Genomic DNA, 25,464 nt, shown 5'->3' with positions numbered 1-25,464 from the left:
CCATATGTGCCTGACTCAAAGTCCTTAATGAAATCAAATCTGAAATGGCAGTTTTGAAAAGACACAACACACATTTTTCAGGGATGGAGGAGCCAGGCCTGGGGAGAGTCCTCTACCCATCCCTAGTTACATTCAAACACATGAGCCCTCTGACCTCTGTAAGTGGCTGGGAACTTCCTCCCAGGTAGAGGTATCCTGGAAAGGGGCTGGCTGCTGGGAGTTTTGCTGAAATCCGAGACAAAGAGACGAAACAAACACATGGTATAAAGAGTCAAGAAATTGGCTTTGGTGAAATAAGCCAGACACAGAAAGACAAATACTGTATGATCTCACTTATATGTGGAATCTAAAACAGTCAAACATAAAGAAGCAGAGAGTAGAATGGTGATCGCCAGAGGCTTGGGGGAGGGGTAAATGGGGAGGTGATGGTCAAGGGTATAAGGTTTCAGTTATGTCAGATAAGTTCTGGAGATCTACTAGACAGCATAGCGCCTCTAGATAACAATACTGCACTGTATACTCAAAATTTACTAAGAGGGTAGAACTTAAGTGTTCTTAACACACACACACACAACACTAATAAAGGGGCAGGAGGAAACTTTGGGACGTGATGGATATGTCTGTGGCTTTGATGGTGGTGATGGTTTCATGGGTATATTCATCCTCAAATTCATTAAGTTTTATACATTACTATGTAGAGCTTTTTACATATCTCAATAGAGGTTTTTTTTTTTTTAAAGAAAGAAAAATTGGTTTTAGCCCCAGGTAGCTGTGTGATCTTGAGCAAGCTTCTGAACCTCTCTGAGCCTCAGTTTCCCTTTAGGCAGAGACCATAAGGTGGCCGGATAGGGAGAGTCCCTGTGGGTCATTAAAGTGCTAGAAGGCTATGGTTCCAGAAAGGGGAGCAGGCATGAAAAGTTGGACCCGCTGGTTAGTCAGCATGGCTGATGGCTGTGCCTGCCCCTTTGTAGGAAGGCTGGTGTGCCTCAGTGATGCTGCAAGGGCCTGATTCTCAGGATCGTCACTTTAGTCTGGAAGCACAAAGCTGTGAAATGTTCCTGCTGAGAAAGAGCCACTCCTCACCACACTCAGGAACCCTCCCACCAACACTGCCCCATGCCCAACACTCAGAGACGGGGCTGTGGTGCTGGCAGACTCACGCCCATCCCCAGGGGGAGGCCCAGGTGGCTGTGGGCTGGCAAGGCCTATAGATGTTGGAGCGGCTGGACTGGGAGCCTGGGACCTGGGTTCTAGTCCTGGATCTGACTCCTCACGTCAGTGACCTTGACTTTGAGAGACCTCAGAGGATTCTGGGGAAGGGGCCATGCACTGCAGAGGGTGGGCGGTAGCCGGAGGGCCAGGCTCACAGCACACTCCGTGCCCTCAGTGCGGCAGCCACACGGACACCCCAGCGGGTGAGCGTTTACACGCTGTGGGCTGTGCTAGTCTTTAGAAAAAGACCCCACTACCCTTCTCAAGACCATATGGGCAGGTTCAGGAATGAGGGCGGAGCTGGTTGCCTGGCCCTGGCCACCCTCTGACCCGTGCTACCAACTGGCCAGGTGCAGCTGTGTGGTCACTCAAACGGTTGGCCACTCGCCCTGCTCACCTCCCTCCGCCAACTTTGACTGAGGTGACACACATCCAAATGGCTTGTAAATTAAAAAGCTGCTCAAATGGGCAAGTTCTCAAATGGGCATTTCTTTTCAGAAGATTCAAACAAATTTCGAGTAGATTTTGTATCAGGAAATGAGCACAGTTTGGAGTTCCCTAAAACCGTGGGCTACTGTCACTTGCAAATGTGTTTGGCTGAGCTGCCTGTCTCTGTCTAGGTGTGACAGCAGCTCCCTGTCACATGTTGTCTTGTGGGCTATGGGGTGGCAGGGCCAGGTCTCCCTTAAGTGCAAGGGTGGAGTAAAGATCCCCCAAAGGCAAATGACCACACTGGGAAAGAGGTGCAAAGAATTGGCCCCTGCTCCCAGGGCAGCCACTGAAGGACCACACCCAGGCCCGTCAGCTCCCATGGACGATGCCTGCCGCACAGGGAAAAGCTGGGATGCTAAGACCTGAAAAGACACCTGGACACACCTTCCAAAGCCTTCTGTCTGCTGTGCTACACACATAATCAAAGAAGCAACCGCAATGTTGCCAAAATATTGGTCAAATCAAAACCACAGTGAGATACCATTTCATACCCTTCAAAAAACAGAAAACAAGTGTTGGGTAAGATGTAGAGAAATTAGAACCCTTGTGCATTGCTGGTAAGAATGTAAAATAGTGCAGCCACTGTGGAAAACAGTATGGAAACTCTTCAAAAAAAATTAAACATAGAACTACCATATTATCCAGCATGTACACTCCTGGGTATTTACCCCAAAGAATTCAAAGCCGGGACTTGAACAGATATTTGTACACTGGTGTTCATAGCCAAATTATTCACAATAGCCAAAAGGTGGAAACAACCCAAATGTCCATCAGATGAATGGTTAAACATAATGTGATATACACATGCAATGGAATATTACTGAGCCTTAAAAAGGAAGGCTTAATACACATGCTACATACAAAATGAATGAACCTTGAAGATATTATGCTAACAGAAACAAGTCAGACACAAAAGTACAACCATTGCATGATTCCATTTATATGAGGAACCTAGAATAGACAAATTCACAGAGACAGAAAGCAGAATGGTGGTTGCCAGGCAGGGGCTGGGGGAAGGGGGAAGAGGGAGTTAGTGTTTAAGGGGCACAGTTTCCATTGGGAAAGATGAAAAAGCTCTGAAGATGGATGGTGACAATGGCTGTACAACAGTGTGAAAGTACTTAATGCCCTGAATTGGACACGTTTAAATAGCAAATTTTATATTATATATATTTTACCACAATAAAAAATACAGCCTGGTATCCACAGCATACCAGAGAGCACGTGGGGAGGCACCAAACCCAGTGCTGTTGGGGAGAGGGTTTGGGAAGGATTCCCAGAGACAATAGCCTCTGAGCTGAGAAGAATCAGCAAGAGACAGAAGAGCAGTGCTGAGGAGGGGAGAGCTCAGAGGTTCAGCGGGGTCGGTATGCAAACAACACCAGGGCGAGGCCCAGCTGCTCCTGGAGGGCTGCTGTGTCCCGCAAAGGGGACTGGATTACATCCTAAGGAGAGCCCAGAGGGTGACGATCAGGAGTGGGGGCAGTACAGCTAACACACTGGAGAGATTAACCAGTTTTCTAAGGCCCATGTGTAAAGAGCAGAACTGACCCAGCCAAGAGCTACTTCGATGGTAAAATAGGTGAGGCTGCGTGTTGCATGAGAGGCAGGCAGGGAGTGCTGATCTACTCCACGGCTGCGAGCACGGGGATGCTCGGCCCACAGCGGGTGTGTCAGATACACAAGGCCAGGCTGGCTGTACGGAAGCAGGAGCCTCAGAAACAAAGGGCCAGAGAATAAGTGTTTCTTTTCAGAGTTCTAGTTCTTGATTTTGCTGATTCTTATTATTTTACTAAAGTCACATTTATTAGAACATTGTTGCTGGCAAAATTATTTTTTGTGTGCCATTTAGCGGTCATCAAAGATTGTAAAAATGTTGACTGGCTTATTAAGTCTTTACATGGCATGTTGCACGGTGCACCAATGCCACAAAAATCCTCATGAAATTTCACCTAATGAAGTGTCCAGGAGGCACAATTCTCTGGGGATCTTTTAACTGTTATCATTAACTTGTAGAACGTCAGATTACATGTCAGAAACTAACTGCCTTTATTAAAAATGTGTATTTGGGGACTTCCCTGGTGGCACAGTGTTTAAGAATCCGCCTGCCAACGCTGGAGACACAGGTTCAAGCCCTGGTCTGGGAAGATCTCACATGCCACAGAGCAACTAAGCCCGTGTGCCAAAACTACTGAGCCTGCACTCTAGAGCCCGCGAGCCACAACTACTGAGCCCGCATGCCACAACTGCTGAAGCCTGCACGCCTACAGCCCTTGCTCCCCAACAAGAGAAGCCACCATAGTGAGAAGCCCATGTGCCACAATGAAGACTAGCTCCCCACTCGCCACAGCTAGAGAAAGCCCGCGTGCAGCAACGAAGACCCAACGCGGCCAAAAATAAATTAATTAAAATAAATAAATTTTTAAAAATGTGTACTTTAAAAGATAATCAATTGGCCCCAAATTAAATCCAAGTCTACTGAGATCTTCTTGGGCTATTCTACATTCCAAATTGATTCAAGATCTCCCAACAAACTCTCTTTTCCTTATGCCTGCCCTAAATGGGGCCAAATCCACCCCAGACCAGACTGTGGCACAAGCGAAAGGGAAAGATCAGTTCCTCCACCTGGGAAGCAGCAGCTTGCTCTCCGTCCTGGAGGCGGGGTGCGGCGGTAGGGAGGACCCGCTGCTCCCTGACGTGTTGTGTTGTGGTGAAGGTGTTTGTCAGAGACAAGGTCTGAGCTTTCCAGGAACTCACGCCTGGGCCTCCCTGCGGTGATGGCCGTGGCCAGCTCACTCTGGTGAAGACAGAGTCTTCTAGAGTTTAGAACATTAGGCTCTTCTCTTAAAAAGAAGAAGACAGGGCTTCCCTGGTGGCGCAGTGGTTGAGAGTCCACCTGCCGATTCAGGGGATGCGGGTTTGTGCCCCGGTCCGGGAGGATCCCACGTGCCGTGGAGCAGCTGGGCCCGTGAGCCATGGCTGCTGAGCCTGCGCGTCCGGAGTCTGTGCTCCGCAGCGGGAGAGGCCACAACAGTGAGAGGCCCGCGTACCGCAAAAAAAAAAAAAAAAAAGACAGTGATGGAGTGAGAAGACCTGTATCAGGACCCATTGGCAGAACTGTGGGACTCAGCTTTCTGCAGCCCACCCCACCCCTCTCCTCCCTGGAGCAGAAGAGCTCGGGCCACATGAAGGAGAGAGCAACCTCTCCCCGCTCCTCAGGCGTTCCAGCAAAGGCCCCGCACCCAGTCCTCTCCTTGGACTTAGAGAAGCTCACCACCCTCCTTCTCCCACCTGCCCACCATCAGATCCTGTGATATGGTCAGAGAAACGCCTGCTTCTTCCAGCTACCACAGACTCGGGGGCCACCCGCCTCCGCCTTGAGGGGCCTGGGTAAGGGAGGGAGGGTGTATGTTCGAACTGGCTGTCAGTCTGTTTCTCATCTTCCCTGAGGCCCACTTCTGGAAGGCTCAAGTTTGTCAGAGCACATTCTTCTTCCCACAAGACACCAGAGGTCTAGCCGTGCCAGTTTTCACAGGGCTAACTAGAAACAATTCGGGACCTCTCCCCTCCTCCAGCTACCCCCCCACCAGCCCAGATGCACGCCAGTCAACCCTCTGACTCATCCCACAATTTACATACGCAGAATTTCAGCTCTAATTTCTGAACCCCTCCGTGGGTTTGCAAAGTGGGGACGCGGTGGCAGGAAGGGCTACCTCCCTGGAATGGGACCCACGGAGATGGGTGGAGCTGGGCAGACTAAGGCCTGGCCTCTCCGTTGTTCAAGGACACACGTTCCAGGTGCGGCCAGGCTGAGGCCAGCGGGCTGTCAAGGGTCTAATAAGAGGTCTCTGCACAAAGATCCAGCGCTGGGGTCAAGAGAGGACCCTAGAAGGGTTGAGCAACATAGGAAGGCTGTGGTGAGTGGGCTTTCCTTTGAGTAGTCCTTCTTGTCTGGTAGAGGAAAGAGAGAATTGTGCCAGGAAACAAGAGGGCAGCACCTTGAGAGCCACCCATTACCTCCCTGCTCGGAAGGGGGCACCGTTTGCGAGTGAGTAGGGCCACATGAGGAGGAGGTTAGCAAGGCCCAAACCTCAGAAGTGACCCATAAGAGAACAATAGAGAAAGGCAGCGGTGTTTCCAGAGAGTATTCTGGAAGCGTGCCCAAAATACCAAGCCTCGAGCTATCAGCAAACTCCTGGAGCCTCATTCAGAATGTTCCACTCTGAAAGACCTATTTCCTCATCCTCCTAAATTCGGCCACTCAACAGTTCTTCCCGAAACTCTGGCCACGCCCACCGGCCAGCCTGGAACAGGCTGTCCCGAACTTACCCATGATTGAGATCTCAAAGTCATTTATAAAGTGACCTGTTTGCATATCAGAAGTGATTGGGTCCCCATGGAGTTCACTTGTCAGTCCATCGTGCCCCTGTGATAACACGTGTTCTCTTCCAGCTAGACTAAGCCTCCACTTAGAAAATGATTTCTATGGGCACGTGCATTCTGACTTCTATTTTGGGAAACTAGGAGAGCATATTCTTCTGCACTAGCTGGGGGTTGGCAGCTGGTGGAGCAGTGCAAGGAATTCATATTTTGAAGTCAGACAGACCGGGTTCAAATCTTGGTTCCACTGCTCACCGGTCAGGGGACTCTCAGAATCTTAGTCTCTTCATCTCCAAAACAGATACAGATAATCATACCTACCTTGTAACATTCTTATTCAGATGCAAATGAATAACAATGTCATAACCTGGGATATAGTGATCACACAGTAAGATCCATATTCATCCAAATAGGCCAGAAACGGAGAAATTTAAACAGATGAGGGAGATGGCAGAACCCTGGAGACAGGCATTATGGCCCAGGTTTTTAAGGACTTGGGGACTGGATCCAGAAACTTAGAGACAAGTAAGATCAGCGCTGGTCACTAGCAACGGATGGATGTAATAGAGGGGTTGAGGGCAAGTGGGTTGCTTGCAAGGATTCACATCCATGCAGGAAAAGAGTGAGCTTAGGTGAGTGGAAGAAGAGGGATCCCCTGCTCTGCTCTCAAGACTGACTTTCCGAGACTGAGACTGAGGCTGGACGGCCCTTCTGCACCGCCACCCTGGCACTAGAGGGGCCTTGGGGAAATGCCTACTTGTATTGAGGAGGCCATGTGACCAGTGAGCTGGGCATGAGAGGGCAGGTCCACTGTGCGCTGTGTGACAGGCTGGGCACCAAGCTGCTGGCAAGGGGCTTGCCTCAGCCCCACCCTACCCCCCTCCCCACACACGTGCCCGCCCCTGAGGAACTGCCACCAGGCCTCGGAAAGAGGCATCACCCAGCTCAGCTCATCATCAACACTGTTTCTTAGTGGATAGGAGGGAAGCAGGACACACCCGAGGCAACAGGATGGCAGCTCAGAGCCATTTAATTTTACTATTCAAACAGAATGTGCACCCCCCAGTTGGGAGTGAAGCAGGACTTATTGTTCACAGATTTATTAACAGGCTAATGAGGAGCAATTTGAAGGGGGAAATAAAAAAAAGGGGATTAGCTGAGCCAACATGAGTTCATCAAGAGTCAGTCCTGCCAAGCCAAGCTCATTTCCTTTGTTAATGGGGCTCCCAGACTGGCAGGAAGCCAGAACACGGTGTTACTTGAGTGGAGGAAGCCTTCTGACAAAGCCTGTCATGATATCCTGACAGATATCCAGACCAGAGGCGGACACGTGGCTGAGTCCTCGAGGGAGAACTGCTCAAGGCGTGCCCAATGCAGGCGTGGATGGGGCAGTGTGACCTGGGAGACACCACGCAGCACCGCTGTCCCAGACCTGGGGACAGCTGAGAGCAGCTGACAGATTTGTGAAGGACATGAATGGTGTGAAGCCGGTGGCAATGGCAAATAAGACAGTCCAAAGGCTGAAAATTCAAAATGAGATCCCAGGCTACAAGGATGGGCTCCAGCCAAAGGGACTGAATCTTCTGGAGTCAGCTGCGGCTGCTGTACCAAAGAATCATAGCCTGGGAGGCTTACACACAGCGGAATTATTTCTCACAGTTCTGGAGGCAGGAAGTCCAAAATCGGGGTGCCAGCCTGGTGGGGCTCTGGTGAGAGCCAGACTGCTGACTTCCCGCTGCACCCTCACGGGTGCAGACAGCTCTCTGGCCTCTTCTACAGGGCCATGAATCCCAACACGGGGCTCCACTTCCATGACCTCCCCGCCTCCAAATACCTGACTTCTCTTTGCCATCTCGCCCTTTAGATCTCTGAGCCTCACATCCCGTGACGGTGGCCAATCCAAGCTCTGAATCCTCAAAAGTCCTTTTGTTCCTGAGAGAAAGAAACTGCTTCTGCTGGTTTCCTGCCTCATGGTGTGGGTCGCTCGCTGCCCGAATGTGCCTGATCAAGCCTTTGGGCCACAGGAGGTGTCTGGGCACTGCAGCCTCGAGTGTGGCAAGAAGAGCAGAAGCTGCTCCCTGTGTCCTCTGGGGGTCCTTGGGGGCCCAAGGCCTCAGGCAGGAAGCATCAATGGTTTCTTCAAACCACAGTGCCCCAGGGCACAGGGGCTGGCACCCTGCTTCTGTGGGGCTATCCCCGACTTCCTGACTGTTTTCCTGGGGCAACCATAGCCACTGGAATAGTAACCAGCCTTCCTTTTCCACCCTGGCTGATGACTCTCCCCAGGAGACCCTCCCTGCTGCCTTGGGTGGGCCCAAGACACACAGTCCACCAGGGGTCCCTGGGACGCCGCTCTCCCCAGAGGAGCAGGACGCAGGACGCAGCCTGGCCCCTAGGCGTCCCTCCTCTCCTCACCAGACATGGAGCAGGCCTGCAGCCCCCAGCCTCACCCCTGAGCAAGGGAAGTGAGGAACAAGCCTCCAGGGGAGGGGGAGTCACCCCCAGGTCTCTCCTGGGGCCAGGGCTGGAGACCCAGAACAAGGGATCCCGCCTCCAGGCCAGCCAGGGTGGGTCGTGACTCTCCCACAAGACAAACGTTAAGAGAGCCTGACAGAGGCAAACGCTCTCAGGTCAGCCGCTGGGGCCATGCCTTGGAGATGCCCGTTCTCCGCGGCCCCAGCTCCTTCCCCGGCCTTCCCCTGACACGCAACACAGCAGCCTGGTGTCTTCTGTCATTTCTCCACACGCGTTTCTCTTCTTTCCTATACTGTGTGTTGAAAATGTGTTCCACATCAGGTCTCGTTAGCTTGGCTGTGCTCATCCGTTCAGGGCTGTTTCCCTCTCAGTTGACTTGATAATACCCATGTGTTTTGTGACTCGCCCCCCCCCCTGCTGCTTTCCCCCCCTTTTCAGGTTAAACAGATCCAGCTGGCAGGGCCATGCACCTCCCGCTCGACCGTCCACCCACTCTCCGCCCCCAGCACACCCATGCTCCCCCCGCCTCCCTAGGCACCTCTACCCTAACAGCGGCCCTGCTGCCCCCCTCGTCCGTCCCCGCCTCCACCTCCACACCCACGCAGACCCCACACCTTCCACCACCGCCCCCCTCCACTGCTGGCCACCTCCTCACAGAGGAACGCCTCCCTCACACACACTCACGCTTCCCCTGCAGACACACTCCCTTCCCCCACAGTTCCCAGCGGGTCCCTCTGGCACCACGGCTGGGTGCTCCCCGCTGAACTGCCCTGAGCTCAGGGCCCCTGAGCGGCTCCCCCAGTGGAAGGACCCTGCGTGGCACTGGAGTTCTGCTCCAGGCCGGCGTGTCCTCCACCGAGGAAGGGGCACTGTCACTCAGGAGCCCGAGGCTCCCGTCCCCAGGCCTGCCCACCACCCTCCTGCCCAGGGACGCCTCTGATGAACGGAAGTGTGTGAGGGACTGGCAACTTCATGAGCAGAGGACTAGAAAGCCACTCTTCCCTTTCTTTTTTTGACTGCTCCAAAAATACAACAGACTCCCCCCTGCCCTGCTCCTCCCACAGGAAGCCCCTCCTGTGTGCATCCATTGTCTGGGTGGGGCTGACTTCCCTCTAGACTTGGCTCAGGACCTCTCACAGGTTACACCTACTCCTACCAGACACTTGTTTCCGAAGACCCTTCTCTTGTCTCCCGGGAGAACTGGTCTCGGGTTGGCCTGTTTCCCACCTATCCAAACCTCTCTGAGCCTTCCAGAAGTGGTCTTAGAGGCTTTGGCTTGGTGGCTAGGCTTTTCTCTAAAGGCGCCAGGCGTATTTCCGGACCCCACTGACATTTAGAAAATCTAAACATTCATAAATGTCTGCATGGCCTTTTTAAAATTAGCCATGAGTTGTTAAAGGTCTCTATGATTCCCACAATATTCAGCTCCTCTTTAATTTTTTTCCCTGGAATACAGAGTTACTTTTCATTTCCCATGTTCATTTCTGGAGCAGCTTTGCTCCAAGGGGAAAGAGTCAGCAGTCAACACATGATAATGGGTCTGGGTGTCCTTGCTCATGAGGAAGAGATTTCAAATACCACATCAAGGGCAGGCAAAGAGAAATGTGCTGAACAGCTAACACGGGCGAAGCACTTTACCTATACTATGTAGTTTTAATTTTGCCCTCAGAACACACTGAAAGTGGAGGTATTATTGTTCCCACTTTACAGTTGAAGAAACCGAGGTTCAGAAAGATGAACAGAGCTTGCCTAAGCAGACTTAGCACCTAAATGGCTGAGCTGGGATTTGAATGTCTATGCTCTCTCTACCCAGCATACCAGGTGGCTCCAACTTAAGGGTCTGGGAATAGAGCAGAACAGCAGCCTAAGCTTCAACCAAGAGAAATCCCATGCCTCACATGTAAAGGCGCAGCAAGGGCTATACCAAGGAAGGGGCCCCGCTCTGGCTAGAGCAGAGGACAGCCGTACAGTGAGGACCAGGGAGAAGCTGCCTTCAAATGCCCGCAGGACGCCCAGCGCATTGGCTGTGAGCTGTCAGACTCTCCAGAGGAAGCAGGCACTTCCTCATTTGGGACCCTAGTTGTCCAGCATATTACATGTATTGTTCCCAGCACCGCTTGTTATAAAAGCCGCCGCTTAATGGTTACTGCAGGTGCCAGCCCCTTGGCTAAATTCAGAGCATGCATCCTTCGGCCCTCGCAGCCCTGCGGGGGAGGGTCCATCTTATACAGGTAGGAATTGAGACTCAGCTGCAGAGGAAGTGGCCTAAGGCCATGCTGTTAGGGGGTTTCAAAGCCCAGCTTCAGACCCCGGACCGTCCAGATTCATGACATGATTCAGGGTGGCGCGTTTAATGAAATTTGTGTGTGCCTGATGGCCCTGCATAATTTAAAACTGAAGTTCCCATAGAAATACATTTGAAGTAAGAGTCGTATTTCAAACTTTTCCCACGAAGTGAGATTTTATGAATATTTTTGTTTGCACATATTAGCATAGCACATGCCCCCGCTGTACTGGCACCCACAGCTCCAGCTAGATCCCAAGGATGTGGCTCCTGGGCCAAAGTCCTCCTTATCCCAACCCCCTGGCACTGGGAAGATGCCCTGAAGTTAGCCCAGCCCTGAGCACTTGCAGCTGCTGCTCTGATCCCAGCCAGCGTAAAGGAGACTGTGTCCTATTGTTGCAAATAGAATTTACACAAACAAAAAACAACAAAGCTCACGCTCCTGGACAGCGATTCCTCCCTGCAGGCTGGCAGGCGAGCTGTGGTCCCTCTCACAGTCCCCTTCTTTCCTCTCTCAGTGGAGGTGGGCTAAGAGCACTGAGGCAGAGAGTGTGCCTTCAGAGCAGGGAGGATGGCGGTGGAAAGGACCCAAGACGCCCGCCCATCCCTAACAAGGAGCAGAGTGATTGCCTTCAGAGGCCCGCAGGTCTCCAGCCACTCTCTGTGGTGGCTGCTCTGCGTGATGCAAATGCCCTTGGTATTTGGCCCAGGCTGGGGGAGCCAGCCCCCAGGCTAAGCAGGCCATGGTGTGTGGCGCCTAGCAGGATGCCCTCCCCGAAGCCTGGCCCCAGCACCCCAGGTTCCCTTGCTGATTTCATTAGCCCAGTCTTCATGCTGACGGGGAAGGGCAGGGACCATGGGTCTGGAGCAGGCTTGGCACATGGCTCTCTGAGGTGGCCAGCAACTCCTGACTCTCCTTCAGAGCTGGCCTCAGACCCCTTGTCTAGACCGAGGGGGAGAAAGAGCTTAGACCCCTAAGCTTGGGTCTGTCTTCCTCCTGGGCCTATTTGAAGCAAGACTCAGGCTTAAAGAGTCCAAATAGATCCAAGGCCACAGTGAATTTATGGTAATCATCAGTGATCAGTCTACTGGTGATTACAAGGAAGGTGGGGAAAAGATTCCCAACCCAACAAACATTTCATCATTACACACCACTGTTCCTCCATTCTTTTTCCATTCCAGCTACCCACCTCCCCACTGTAGGTCTCACAGCCTATAAAGCATTCCTGTTTGGCATTCTAAGTGACTCCCCTCTTGGATCTGATCTGCATATATGACTAAAAACAAGCCTGGTATTTAAGGGAACAGGAATCAGTTACCCCTCCGCGCATCCCCGGGTGGCCCGGCTATCCTCAGACATCTTCAACTCCAATACAGCAGACCGAGAATAAGCATTTAGGGACTGGGCCTCTCACTTGCTGCTCCTCACAAAACCACTGCCACATACCATATCCCTTGAAACAAGTACAAATTGATCCCATGCCAATACATTATCATAAAATTGGCTCCAAAGCAGTGATGTTCCCAGGGTGCCAAGTAAATGCAAATACAAAACCACCCTTGGGGCTATTTCCTACCCAGACCACACAAAATTTCCACAGGGGGAAGAAAAATCCCCCTGCCAATGACCACACCATCAAACATTACAGAACATAAAGGAAACACTCCACCATAAACAAGAGCAAGCAGACACAGAATGTGGGAGGATTAGCAATCTCAAAATTTGCGCTAATAAAACAATCCAAAAAGGACTATAAAATAAATACATTTAAAATAGTTGAAGAAACTAAAATGAAAATAGAAATCATAAGGAAATACCAAGAAACCATGAAAATAGGGCAGATAGATTTGAAAAACTATTTGAAAATAATGCTAAAGGATGTACTTCAGGAAAAAGGAAGTTAAATCAACAAGGGTGGGTGAAATGCAAGAAGCAACGGTGAGCAAAGAAACCAGTAAACTTGTGGGTAAATATAAATAAGTACTGAACTATTTATAAATAACAACTGTATTAATAATGACCACTGGGAGGAGGGTAAAGACAGGCAGAGCTAAAATATAGTCAACAATAACATGGAAGACGGGAGAGGATGCTGGGCATCCAAATATCCCAGGATCCCACCAAAAGCACAGGAGGATTGAGTGGGTGTCTCACAAAGTTGGTTGGGGTGCTTCTGGGGCAATGGATACCACTCTGAGCTATGCTGTCCTCTCCCACCGGAAAGTTTCTTCAGCTTTTCTCCCCAGAGCGTATCTGAAAGTCAGAACCTACAGAATCATGTACCCTCATCCCCTTGAAGCAAGAGTGGGAGGCCACTTACCCATGCTGGTCACGGTGTATTGGTAAGGTTCTGAGAGGAAGTGTGGGAGGGTGAGGACAAAGGCCCCCGAAGCCAGGAGGAGACCCCCCATGCCGATCAGCCGCGGACGGTGCACCCGGCTGCCAAAGTAGCTGACAAAGATGATGAGGATGGCGTTGCTGATCTGCAGAGAGAGCAGAGGAGCCAAGTGAGACCAGAGGCTCTGTCCTCACCCACCCACAGAGTGGACCGGACTGTCACAGCAGAGAGGCAAGAAGCTGCCTGGTGTCACCCAAGGGCCCAAGCAGAGCTGTGGTGCCAGCTTTGCCGGGAGGGCCAAGCATGCAGTTTCAGCTTTCCCCTGTTGTCAGAAACCCTTCCCAGCCTCAGCCTTCTAGACCAGACCAAGAGAAGTATCTAGAGACCATGGGAAGCTCAACCATTAGGACCAAAGCTTTTGGGGCCAAATTCAAGAAAGCTTCCTATTCTGGCTGGCTCCTAGGAACAGTACGTGTTCCCTAACTAAACTTCCTAAGGACTCTGAGTTCATAGTCAGAATAACCACCAAGCAACCTTCACTATCTCATTTCATCATGCAACAAGTCGCATTTTTGCAGACGACACAATTAGGGCTCAGAATATTAAGTAACTTGCCATGTCCATGAGGTAAGGAGGTGGCTCAAACAAGGACTGCCTGAGTTTAAAGGGCCTCGCCTTAACTACAGTGGTCTACTGCCCCTTGGAGAAGTGAGTTTCTGCCCCAGCAGCTCTGCTCCTAATCGGCTCTGGCCCTCCCTGGATTGGCTTCCACCTCTGTGAATGAGGGATGAGGACTAAAGCGCCCTAAGTCCCTTCCCGGGTGGAAACACCAGTAACTCATGTTCCTGGTGCTCCCTGGAAAGCGTGCTCTCTGAGCCCCACCCAGAGCCAAAGAGGGGAACCAAAGGCCCCAGCTTGGGGAGCAGGGTCTTAAATGGTAAAAGGGGTGCTGGCAGATCTTCTGACCTCGACTCCATCCAAAGAGATGGTCCTCTGCCCCAGAAGGTGAGTCCACCTGAACCAGAGGAGCCCTGGATGTCAGCACTCATAGCCCCTACTCTGTCCACACCACAGTCTCCTTCCGGCCGTTAAAGCAGGTGTCCCTGTCTTGGGAAATAGGGACCAGAGTCTTGGTATGTGGCTCTTGCCAAGATTGTCGATGACCTCCTCATTGCCAAGTCCGCTGGCCAATTCTCAGTTCTCTTCTCACTTGATCTCTCAGCACCATTTGATTCAGTTGACTGTTTCTGCCTTCCTGAAACACTCCTTTCGCTAAGTTTCCATGACACCATGTTCTCCTAGTTTGCTGCCCCTGGTTGCTCCTTCTCAGTCTTCTTGGCTGGTTCCTCTTTGCCTCTGATCTCTCAACTCTCAGAGCTCAGTCTCCATACCTCTGCTCTTGTCTTGGGAGCTCAGCCAGTCCTATGGCTTTCCTTGTTCTGTATGGGCTTCTGATTCCCACAGGCCCGGCGCATCCCAGAGCTCATTCCTCACCTTCCACCCAAAACCTGGTGCCCCCCTCCCCAGTCCTCCTCCTCTCAGTAGATGGCACCTCATCCTATGAGTGGCTCAAGCAAAACGTCTGCGCATCATCCTCGACTGCCCTTTCACACCGACATCCAACCACCAGCAAATCCCATTGGCCGGGCCCTCAATGGAAGCCAACCACTTCTCACCACCTCCACCACTACCACCTGGTCTCAGCCACCATGGCACCCTTCTGAGCTTTGCCTTCTACCCACCGCCACTCTTGCCTCAGAGCCCTCTATTCTCCTCCTAGCGGCCAGAGTGGTCCTGCTGAAATGTCAGACCGTGTTCCCTCTGCCCAAATCCGATACGGGAACAAAAACAAAGTCAGTCCCAGAGCCTCTGAAGCCCTGAGGAGCCTGTCCCCTTCCCCATCACTGCTCTGACCTGCTCTCCTTCTGTCCCCCCCACTTCCTCCACCCCAGCCACTCTGCCTCTTGCTGCTCTCTGAACACAGGGCCTTGGCACTGGCTGCTCCCTCATCTTACATGTCTGCGGGGGGATCCCTTCTCAACGAGCCCTACTTTAGATCTCTGCTCAGGCTGAACCTTCTCATTAAGGCCTTCTCTGAAAAAGAAGGGGGTCAGGTGGGTGAAATGGGTGAAGGGCGTCAAAAGTACACACTTCCAGTTATAAAATAAACAGGTCCTGGGATGTCACATACAGCATGGCGACTATAGTTAATAACCCTGTACTGTATATTTGAAAGTTGCTAAGAGAATAGATCTTGCAAGTTCTCATCACAAGAAAAAACCGTGAACCATGTGTGGTACTGGTTGTTAGCTAGACACTGTGGTGATCGTTTTGCAATATATACTTATCTCGAACCATTATGTCGTACACCTGGACAGCTAATATAAAGTTAAATATCCATGATATCTTAATTAAAAGGAGTTATTTTAAATATAACTTATATTTGTAATAATTAACAGAAATAAATTATAATATATTAAAATATATTTATAATTTAAATATAATTTAAAGAATAAAGTTATTTAAAATGTAACCACCGTGCCCCTCCACGATTTTATTTTTCTTCATAGCATTTACTCTAATCTGATCCACCATGTTTTATTTATTTCTATAAATAAATGTCATATTTATCAGTAGAATGATATATATGAGCAGAGATTTTTGTCTGTCTGTTCATTCCTGTCTCCCCAGCACCTAGAATGGTGTCTGACACATAGCTGGTGTAAATGGTAGGTTTTTTCAAGAAGAGGACACGATTGCCCAGAGACCCCTCCTGTGTGGCCAAGAGTAAGAATGGTTTATGACACACAGAGAAAGGGGACGTGAAGGTGGGTAAGGAGGCAGCCTAGTCTGATCGGGAAAGACGTGGTTCTAGGACATTCTGAAACCAGCACCTGGAAACAAAGCTTCATCCTTATGCTTCCTAGATTTCATTCCCTTTTTGTTTCCCCATCATTTTGCATGAAATGATTGTAAATGTCAGAGCATATCAGCTAAGCTAACTGAAGCTGACTTGAAAAGGTCTGGGAGAGGGATGGGAGAGGGCCCCGAAGGGACCCAGGGAGGAAGGATTGGGGGGTGTCCCACCCCATCCACCTGGAGCGGCCCTTCCTGTGCTCCCCCCAGGGCCTGGGCTGGCTTCTAGGAGGGAAGCTGGGCCTCTACAGCTGTTATGGCTGATGGTGGCTTAAGACCTTGGTTCCCAAACTTTCCTTCAGCTGTGGCTTTCCTTTGAAAAAAATTATTTTCCCTAATATTAAAAAAAAAGAAGAAGCTGTTCTAGCTGAGGAGAACAGGGCCTCTGCAGCCTGGGCCTCAGCCCCTTGGCCCGGAAATGGCCCCTAAAACAACTCTGTGGACTTCGTGTTAGAGCATCTGGAGGTTATCACACAGCCCATTTGTAACACATCCCTGCCCATGCCTCAAACCAAAGGGGCCCAGGGAAAACTGATGGGGGGCATTAAGGGTGGCTGACTGCATCTGCTCAGCCCTGGCCGTGGGTGGGCCAGGGAAGCCGCTACTTCACCGGGCTGGATGCCCAACGTCTTCCCTGCCAGCCAAGCCCTCCTCCTGCCGCTGGCTTGTTACACCCAGCCCTGGTCTCCTCTTTTCCTCACCCTCTGAACCCCAGCGAGACTGGGTCCAGCGTGAAGGCTCCCGTCTCCTGGAAGCTGGCTGCACACTCCAGGCATCCAGATGGGTTCACCTTCCCCTCCACCAGGCCTGGTTCTTTTCTCACACCCCTCAGGCTTCTGATAGGCAGCCGCCTTGTGGTCTGCGGTGCCTTCAATCCTGCGCTCAAGCAGCTGCCAAATCCTGCCTTTTCTTCCTTTGCAGCACTGCCGGGGTCCTCTTCTCCCCCAGCCTCTCAGGCCTGGCTGTGACAGCCGCCCAGCCATCTGACTTCGGGATACCCTGTCCCTCAACTCAAGTGTCTACCAGGCACCTCTTCCAGAGGGTTCGTCTTCACGAGACTGTGCACCCGGGCCTGGCTCTGCTCAAGAAGCCAGGCCAGTCCCTTACTGCTCACCCCAAAAGCTGGGAGCCTTGAGCTTGAACATGAAGCCCCCTCTGATTTGGCTGTTCTCTGCTCTTCCGGTAAGACCCCTACTTTCTTGCTCAGTCTGTTTCTAAACGCTTAAGTCAGAATCAACAGGATTGTAGAAAGCCCTTTGGCTGAGTTCCTCTCCTCCACACAATCACCCATCCACTCCCCCTCAACACGCACAGATACACACACACACACACACACACAGATACACACACACACACAGATACACACACAGACGCACACAGATACAGAAATACAGACAGACAGACACACGGATACACACACAGTCTCAGGTCACAGATACACACATATAGTCATGCACACAGACACGCACAAATACTGAGACACACAGAGAAACAGATATACACACAGACACACATTTTCCCACTAAGCACACACACAAGATTGTTAGGTTCAAGGAATTAACTTTCTTATGATGTTTGCCTCAAACCATGCCCATAGGCATGTTCTAAAACCTGACTGTTGAAAAGCTCATCTAAGTTTAGAAAAAAGAAAATTTAATGGGTGAATTATTTTCATTTTTTATTGAACTATAACCTGGGGAAATATTTTGCCCCTTATTTTCTTAATCAGTCTCCTGCCACAGACACACGGATACACACACAGTCTCACATGTCCCAGCTAGCTACTCCCTGCCCCTTGAAAAATCCAGTTGTTCCTGGGCCCACATCTTTGTTCCAAGCATGGGAAAAATAAAAATGAAAATTTAACCATCAAAGATCATAGATTCAACTATCATGCAAGCCATAGTGGAAGAGAGGATTAGCCTACACACCAGCTCTGAGATTGATTAGTAGATGTGCCTAGAACACTATGTTGAGAAGGATTCAGAGTCTGGACTCAGCAGAAAAGAAGACTGCAGTTGATTAGTGATGTCTGCCAGGGTAACGGGATAGGACTGTGATGACACAAATGTCAGAGATTTGTTTTTCTTGTGTCCTTCGTGAATGAAGACAACATGTGCCAGAAGCATTATCAAAGTCACAGGCCAACACATAGAAGGGTGCATTCTGTGTGAGTGGTGCCAGGTCCCTGTCCTGTAAGAGAGCACAGCCTATGTGGAGGGGAAGACCCCCGTCACTGGGCATCACCAGGAAGCTCAAGACACAGATGCACAATCAGGTAGACAGAGGCATACGTATGCACGTGTATACACACACACATACATTAAAACACACGGACACAGACACACATCCAGAAAGCAGTGAAGGCATCCACGTGGGCCTGGGGGTTCAGAGGAGGGGGTTTGAGGCCCAGGAGGCCAGCAGGCATGACTGATGGGCCTCAGGGCTGTACGTGTGCAAGTACGTGCACGTCACAGGATGGAGGAACAGTCCATGGGGAGGAGGAGTGCGTGGCGACCGTCAGACGGACCTGGGCTCCCATCCTGGCCGCACTACACACGTGTGTGGCCACTGGGATGGGGGTAGACTTTCTGCTGCCAGCTTCCTGTCTGGAAGACATGACTGTGAAGAGAGCCCTCCTCCAAGGACGGCAGAGGGATCTGGCACAGGCGTGGCGGAGAGGGCTCCTGAGGGGCACTGCCGTGTGGGCCGTGGAGGGCGCAGGAGTCAAGGGGAAAGGGGCGTTTCCAGCAGGGAGCAGGCTGTGGGATGGGGAGACTGGAAGGTGGGGGTTGGGGGACGTTGGAACACTTCCCACCTTCTTTACAGCCCATTCCAGAAGCTGTCTGGGGAGCCCAGACTCTACTGGGTCGGTTGTTGGCCTGAATTTCGCTATGTCAAGGGAAGATCTAATTGCATCTGGGCTCCTGGGAGGGGGAGGCCAAGACCTCCATCCCAGAACAGTGGGCCTTGTGGAAAGAAAAGACAGGAGCCAGGCCCAGGGCCCATCTCCTCACCTGGAGCCGACGATGCTGCAGCCACGATGCAGGGGCTTGCTGCCTCCCCTGCCCCTTTCTCCCTGGCTTCCAGTGACTCCTAGCTGACCCTGCCCTCTGACCTCTCACCCTGGCCTCTTGGCCCACCCTATCTTCCTCTAACTTTGATGTACCATCAGTGAGGGACAGTGTAAACTCCACGAGGCTGGGAGGTCATACACCTCTGACCTTGCCTGGCAGTCAGGGCCATTGAGCAGCTCTGTCTCCTGTTGCCCTCCTAAGAAGGAGCTACCAGCCTGGGGCTGCTTCCCTAGCTGCATGCCTGGGGCTCGTCTTGCCCTGGACCAGGGATGGGCAGAGACCACATAACCTCGTGGATGGTCACAGAACTCAATTAGAGGCACAGAGCTTGGAGGCAGCAGGCCTGCACAGCTGGCACAAGCTGCTGCCCTTGCTGAGCCCTGGTGCCCTCAGCTGTCAGCAGGGAGGAGCAGAGTACCTGCTCGCAGGGCTGCTGTGAGGAGGTCAGGTGCCTCCAGAGACTCTCAGCTCAGCGCCTGGTGCAGGGCAGCCTTGGGAAATGTAGCTGGCTGTCTCCATCCCCCATGGGTCCAACCCCGCCCCCCCCACCCCGTTCTTCTGCTCCTCCCAAGGCCCCTCCCGGATGCTGTGATCAGGGTGGTGCACAAGTGGGGTCTGATGGTCTAGAGCATCCTGCTTACCTCATTCAAGCTGGAAATGAGACCTGAGGAAGAACTGGAGAGGCCAAAGCGCTTCTCAATGGTGGTGAGGCTGCTCTTGAAGTAGGCGCTATACAGGAGCTGGCAGAGCTGCAGCAGGCCATGGCACAGCACGAACACCTGGGGAGGAGACCTGGATGGTGAGGCCTCTGGACAGTGAGCCCTGACCACCCACCTTGGCCCTCCATTCTGGGGCACAGAGGCCCAGCAGCCTGGCCCCGCTCCCCTGTTAGTTGGGAACACTTTCTCCATCAGGTGGTCCTAGGGTGAAATGTCATCATCCTCGGACCAGTTTCACCCACAGCCTTAGTCAACACATGTGAACCATTCCCATCATTCCTGCCATTCTTGTCACATTACCATCAATGGCAGGAAAACCACAGGGTTGAAGAAGCAGCCCTGAGGGAAAGGACTCATGAGCCATGGCCCAGGGCATTCAGCACCTGGAATTGTTCTCTGACAGCTCTGCCCTCCCTCCCGTGGCCTGTGAGGGCTGAGGGCCACATTCGTGTCACTCCCAGGGGCACAAACAAGCCAGGGGTCACACTGCTCCATTCCTCTTGACCTGCCTTCCGTTCTCCTCCCTCCATGAACACCCATCCTCCCAGGCCCACCTCTCATACCCCAGTGAGGCTCCAGGATGGGCTTTCACACTAGCCCATTTGAATGAAAACACTAGCCAAGCTTGTTACCACCTCTTATGCGGGGTATTTGTGACTGTGCCGGCTCCTCTCCTGAGTGGATGATGAGGCCCTGGAGAAGGCATCCCACCCTGCCCCATATGCCTTGTCCTGTGGGTATGAGTAAATGTGACAAGTAAATGTGGTTGATGGGGAGGGTGGAGAGGGCTTGTGGTATCTGGAGTCGGCTGCAGGCTGAGCTCTCCTGGGTCCTCGACTATTGGGCTGAGAGCAGGCTCAGAGCTCAGAGCCCAGAGCCCCACAACCTGAGCCCCCTGGAATTGCCCCTTCTGGAGATTCACTCTTCCTCCAGGGAAGGGTGGGGTGCCATTATGTTTCGTAGTCTGCCAAGGCTCTTCCCTTAATTGAAGGGCTGGCATCTCAGGAGAGCAACTGGGGCTCCACCTTCATTTCCGTTTCCTTGTAAAGCCAAGCCAGCCCCTCCGCAGGGGCCCCGCTCCAGGCTGTGGGATCAGAGCTGACCTCCCCTCTCCTACCTGTCAAGGCAGAGCCTTTGTGAGGCCAGGGTGCAGTCCTAGTTGCCTGCCCGTGCATCCAAATCCAAGGAGGTCATCAGGCCACAAAAGCAGACACGTGTCCGAACCACCGCCCCCCTGACCCCGGAGCCCGCGGGGCCTCCTCACTCCTCATCAGTGGCAGAAGGAAGCCTGTCCACCTGGAGTCAGGGGCAGCCCGCCACCCCTGCCCCCTTAGGGAGGCTCCACTCTGCTTCATTTCATATACTAGAATTCTTAATATTCTGTGATAAAGGTACCCTGGAAAATGATCTAGTCTCTCTTACAAATGGGGAAACAGAAGTCCAGAGAGGGAGAGGGGGAATCCTAGCGCCCCAGAGTTGGGGAAACCAAGGGCCTGCGAGGGTGGGAACTGGCCATGGCTGCTCCATTGTGTGAGAGGCAGGCCCAGAACCAGTCCCCGGCAGGCATCTCAAGTGCCTGGCACTAAGCCCACAGTGCCTGCCACATGCAGGACAGAGGCAATTTGGTCTTGGATGCCTTGCCAGATCCTCTTCTTCTGACCGTCCCCTAAAGGCTGATGCCCCCCCCCAAACTCTGTCTGTAGTCCCCTTCTCTGCACACGGCACCCTTTCTGCACACATTCATTGGAAACCCCATTTGTGGTGCCCACATCTCAGACCCTCCTCCAGAACTTCCCCCAGACCTTTTACACTCAAGTCCATCTCATTGTGTGCTGGACGTGTCCACGTGGACATTCTCAGACCCCTCAGGCTAATCGCTTCCCAAATAGGGCTCAGGGTCCTCCCCCACAAACCTCTCTAGTTTTTCATTGATTCCCCACCACCTTCACTCAGTTCCCTAAGCCAGAAACCGGGAATCCTCCTGGATGCCTGTTTGTCACTCCCTGGCATTTGGTGCCACTGCTGAGCCCTGTGATTTCACCTTGGCATCTCTTGTATTTGACTGGCCCTTCATCTCCAGATTATGCCTTGCCTCAGGCCCTCTCCCCTCTCCCCTAGATTCCTTCAGATTCCTCTCACAGATCTCCTGCCATCCCCTCAAACCTTCCATCCCACCACTCCAGAAAGAGCTTTATCAAACACCAATGTGAGCAGGTTACTCCCAAATTAATACCTCTCACTGGCTCCCCACTTCCTACAAGATATAAACCAATGCTCATGATTGGTATCCAAGATGCTACAGGTCCTAGACCCTGCCTGCCTCTTTGGCTCCACATCCTGCCGTGGCAGATCAAGTTTCACAAAGATGGCTACACCAATATCTCCTGTCCCACATACACCTCTAACGATGGGACAATGACATTCGTTCATCAAGAAGTGGGCTCTGTACTCCCTCCCTTTCAATATGGGCCAATTTTAGGTATTTGCTTCTAAGGAAGAGAAGGAAGAAGAAGTGATGCTCTGTGACCCCTGGGGCCAAGTCCTGAAAGTGGATAGTGAACCCCCAGCCCTTTCTCTCTTGGGACCCTTAGACCCCAGACATAACACTATAAGGAGGCCCCGTCTTCCCTACTCACGGGGGGTCCACATGGTGGTGTTCCAGCCAACAATTCCAGTTAAAGTTTCAGCCTGCAGCCAGCATCAGCGGCCAGACATGTTACTGAGAGCCTTCAGAGGATTCCAGCCTCCAATGCCAAGTGGAGCAAGAGTGAGCTTCTATAGATGGCAGATCCGTGAGCAAACTAAATGTTGCCATTGATTTAAGCACTAAGTTTAGGGCTGCTTTGTTATGCAGCACTAGAGCTAGAACACCTTGTCCTTCAAACTGCATCAAGGTCACACCACCCCACAGCACACACTCATTGTCTGCATCTTTGCTCACAATATGCACAAAGTCATCTTCCTCGCCTTTGTCTGGATAACCCTTCGGTGGCCCCCTTGCCCAGCACAGGGCTCAGGTACGTGTCAAGTTCAAGGTAGCTTCCGAAAATCCCGGCACCTGATGCTGACTTCTGCGAAGAGGTATCTTGATGCCTTGGCACATGGCTGGCATTTAGGGTGACATCCAGCAGAGGATGAGGGCTGTCATAACAGCCTGGGGGAGAGACAGTGAGGGCTGAACCAATGTCCAGGGCAGTGGGGAGGTGGGCAGGGGCCGATCAGAGGCTCCTGCAGAGGTTGAGTTGACAAGGTTGTCACTGATCCCAGGTGGAAGAAAACGGGCAGTGTTTCCAGCCTGAGGGCCAGGAACGGGGCAAGGCTGTGTGTGAGACGGGGACCCACGAGGAGGAGTGTAGATGGAGAGGGTGGTCAGCGAGTTCAGGTTTGGAACACCCGAGGTTCAGAGCATAAAGCTCAGAAAAGACTGTCTCCCTCTAACCAAATTAGTAATGAATTAACAGGAGTGACTAATCTCTCCTCAGTTCCCTAGCAGTCTCATGAGAGGAAGGTGAAGATAGTGGGGGGAAAATCTGTCTCAGATCTTTTCCTGAAAGATAAGCCTTTGCTTTTTCCAGTAAATACAAAAATCCCTTCAGATATGAGGTGGAAGACTCCACCTAGAGCCAGCGGGTGCCTCCTCATCCCACACCCCCCCACACACCAAAGAGCCAACCACACGGCCAGCTTTCAGCCACTGCGGTCCTGTCAGGTCGGGGTGCCCCAGCAGAAGATGCCAGGTAAAGAGAAAGAAGTGGATGGGTGGTTCCAGCAGAGCTTTCTGGCCTGAGCCGCTCAGAATCACAGCCATCTGGTCCCACCTACTGAGCTTATGTGGACAGGACCCAGGCTGCTGAAACTTACCAAGTACCCACTCCATGGCCAGCATGACATGGAGCAGCAAACACTCGACACCAGGCAGAACACCATGCGTGGACGCAGAACTCCACCCCTCGCGAGAACATGGGGCTTATGAGAATAAGCAGACGGATTGGTGGGAGAAGGAAAGGTGCGCTCGTTGGGTTGCAACCCACCTCCTGCCACCACCATTTAGACAACATAGTGTTGTGGAATTTGATAGTTTGGGTTTGGGAGTCAAACAAGCCGAAGTTCACATCCTGACTGTAAGGAACAGCAAGACCTTCGGCCACGTATTTGACCCTCTGACAGCAGTTTCCGCGCTAGTAAGTGGAAGCTGTGATAATACCTGTTCCCACTGCCTTGTGAGGCTTGCACGAGAGAGTCTGTGTTTAAAGGCCTGGCGCCCTGCCTGGCCCACAGAGAGTGCTCCACATTCTGGGGGGATATGTAATAAGCCCAGGCTTCCTCCACTCCCTCCTCTTGCCCAAATAATTGAACCTTTCTGTTGCTTTCACGTCTCCTGTGGCATGAAAACTCTAGGATAGAATTTCCCACACTGTCTTAGGCAGATCACCACTTGCTTGAGATGCTCCAAGTTGAAAGGATTCCCAGGAGAAAAAAGTTTGGAAAACTTTGCATGCTATAATCCTCCCTTGCAAATATTTACAATTCACATTAGCATATTAAAGGCTCTAAGAAAACCTTGGGTAAAGACCGTCTTAGCTTTGTTTTACCCAACTTTCTCCATAGCTTCTTTAGCCATGTAACCCCCTGCATATATATAAAACAGATTCTAGCATTTTGCAGAATACAGCTTAGGGAAAGATTCCATGTCCCTTTTGAAAGAAGCTTATGGTAGAATCTGGGTCTTGAGATTTCTTCACAAAAGGAAAAGAAAATAAAGATATATTACATGGGCTATATTATCTTTTTAAAAATAGCACACCAGTATTTTCTGTTTCCTCACTCTACTTTTTTCCTTTTTCATAGCACTTATTGCTTCCTAAAATTACATCATGCATTTGACTTCTCACTTACGGACATCTACCCCCACCAGAATGCAGACTTCGCAGAGGAAAAATGATGTGTTTTTAAGATGCCACATACCTGTTGTCTGGAACAATGCCTGGTCCTTAAATGGGGCTCATTCACTGTCAAGTGAATGAATATGTCTTTAAATAGTCTAACTGATGAACCCTCTTCCAGAATATACATCCATCAGAGCTGCAGATTTGTTCCAATGATCTGTCCTCAATCATAAATTTCCCTTTCAGCATTGCTTTTAATCAGTCTACAAGCCACAAAGTTTACAAGGTACAAAACATCATTTGTCAGCTCAGCTGCCCCACCTACTCACTTGGCTCGGCTTGAAATCATTTTTGGATATTTCTAAACTCAAATTAAAAAGTTAAAGATTTGCATTTATGTATGAAGAGACTTTCTGGGGTGGTAGAAATATTTTATATTTTGATTGTGGTGGTATTTACACAGGTGTATGCATTTGTCAAAACTCATCAATCATTTAAAATCTGTGCACTTTATTATATGTAAACTATACCTTAATAAAGTTGATTTAAGGATCTTTTAAAAAAGATCTGCAACCAGGAAGGTATTCAAAATAACGTTCTGAGCCTTTGCAGGGAATTCCACAAACAGTTTTTAAAAAATACTGTGAGTATGGGCAATTTCATTGGAGTAGGTCTGTTTATTTA

At 51.3% G+C, this 25,464-nt stretch overlaps 1 protein-coding gene across 2 annotated transcripts in view; it reads right to left on the bottom strand.

Annotated features, from left to right (window-relative positions):
• Nucleotides 1–25,464, bottom strand: part of SLCO2A1 (solute carrier organic anion transporter family member 2A1) — an 81,521-nt gene that overhangs the window by 26,808 nt on the left and 29,249 nt on the right. The window contains exons 2-3 of one of the 2 annotated variants that reach the window (XM_022582528.2): nt 19,817–19,954; nt 13,165–13,327 (exon numbers count right to left, since the gene is read on the bottom strand). In XM_022582528.2, coding sequence (XP_022438236.1) covers nt 13,165–13,327; nt 19,817–19,954 — 301 coding nt within the window. Of the gene's footprint in view, nt 1–154; nt 8,981–13,164; nt 13,328–19,816; nt 19,955–25,464 lie in introns of those variants that run through there. The other variant, XM_089911128.1, reaches the window with a different exon arrangement.

This window comes from Delphinapterus leucas, chromosome 4 (assembly GCF_059928025.1).
Source record: "Delphinapterus leucas isolate spDelLeu-1000000601 "Yukka" chromosome 4, BTC_Dleu_Yukka2, whole genome shotgun sequence".
NCBI lineage: Eukaryota > Metazoa > Chordata > Mammalia > Artiodactyla > Monodontidae > Delphinapterus > Delphinapterus leucas.
This window is presented reverse-complemented; position numbering and strand designations above follow the sequence as displayed.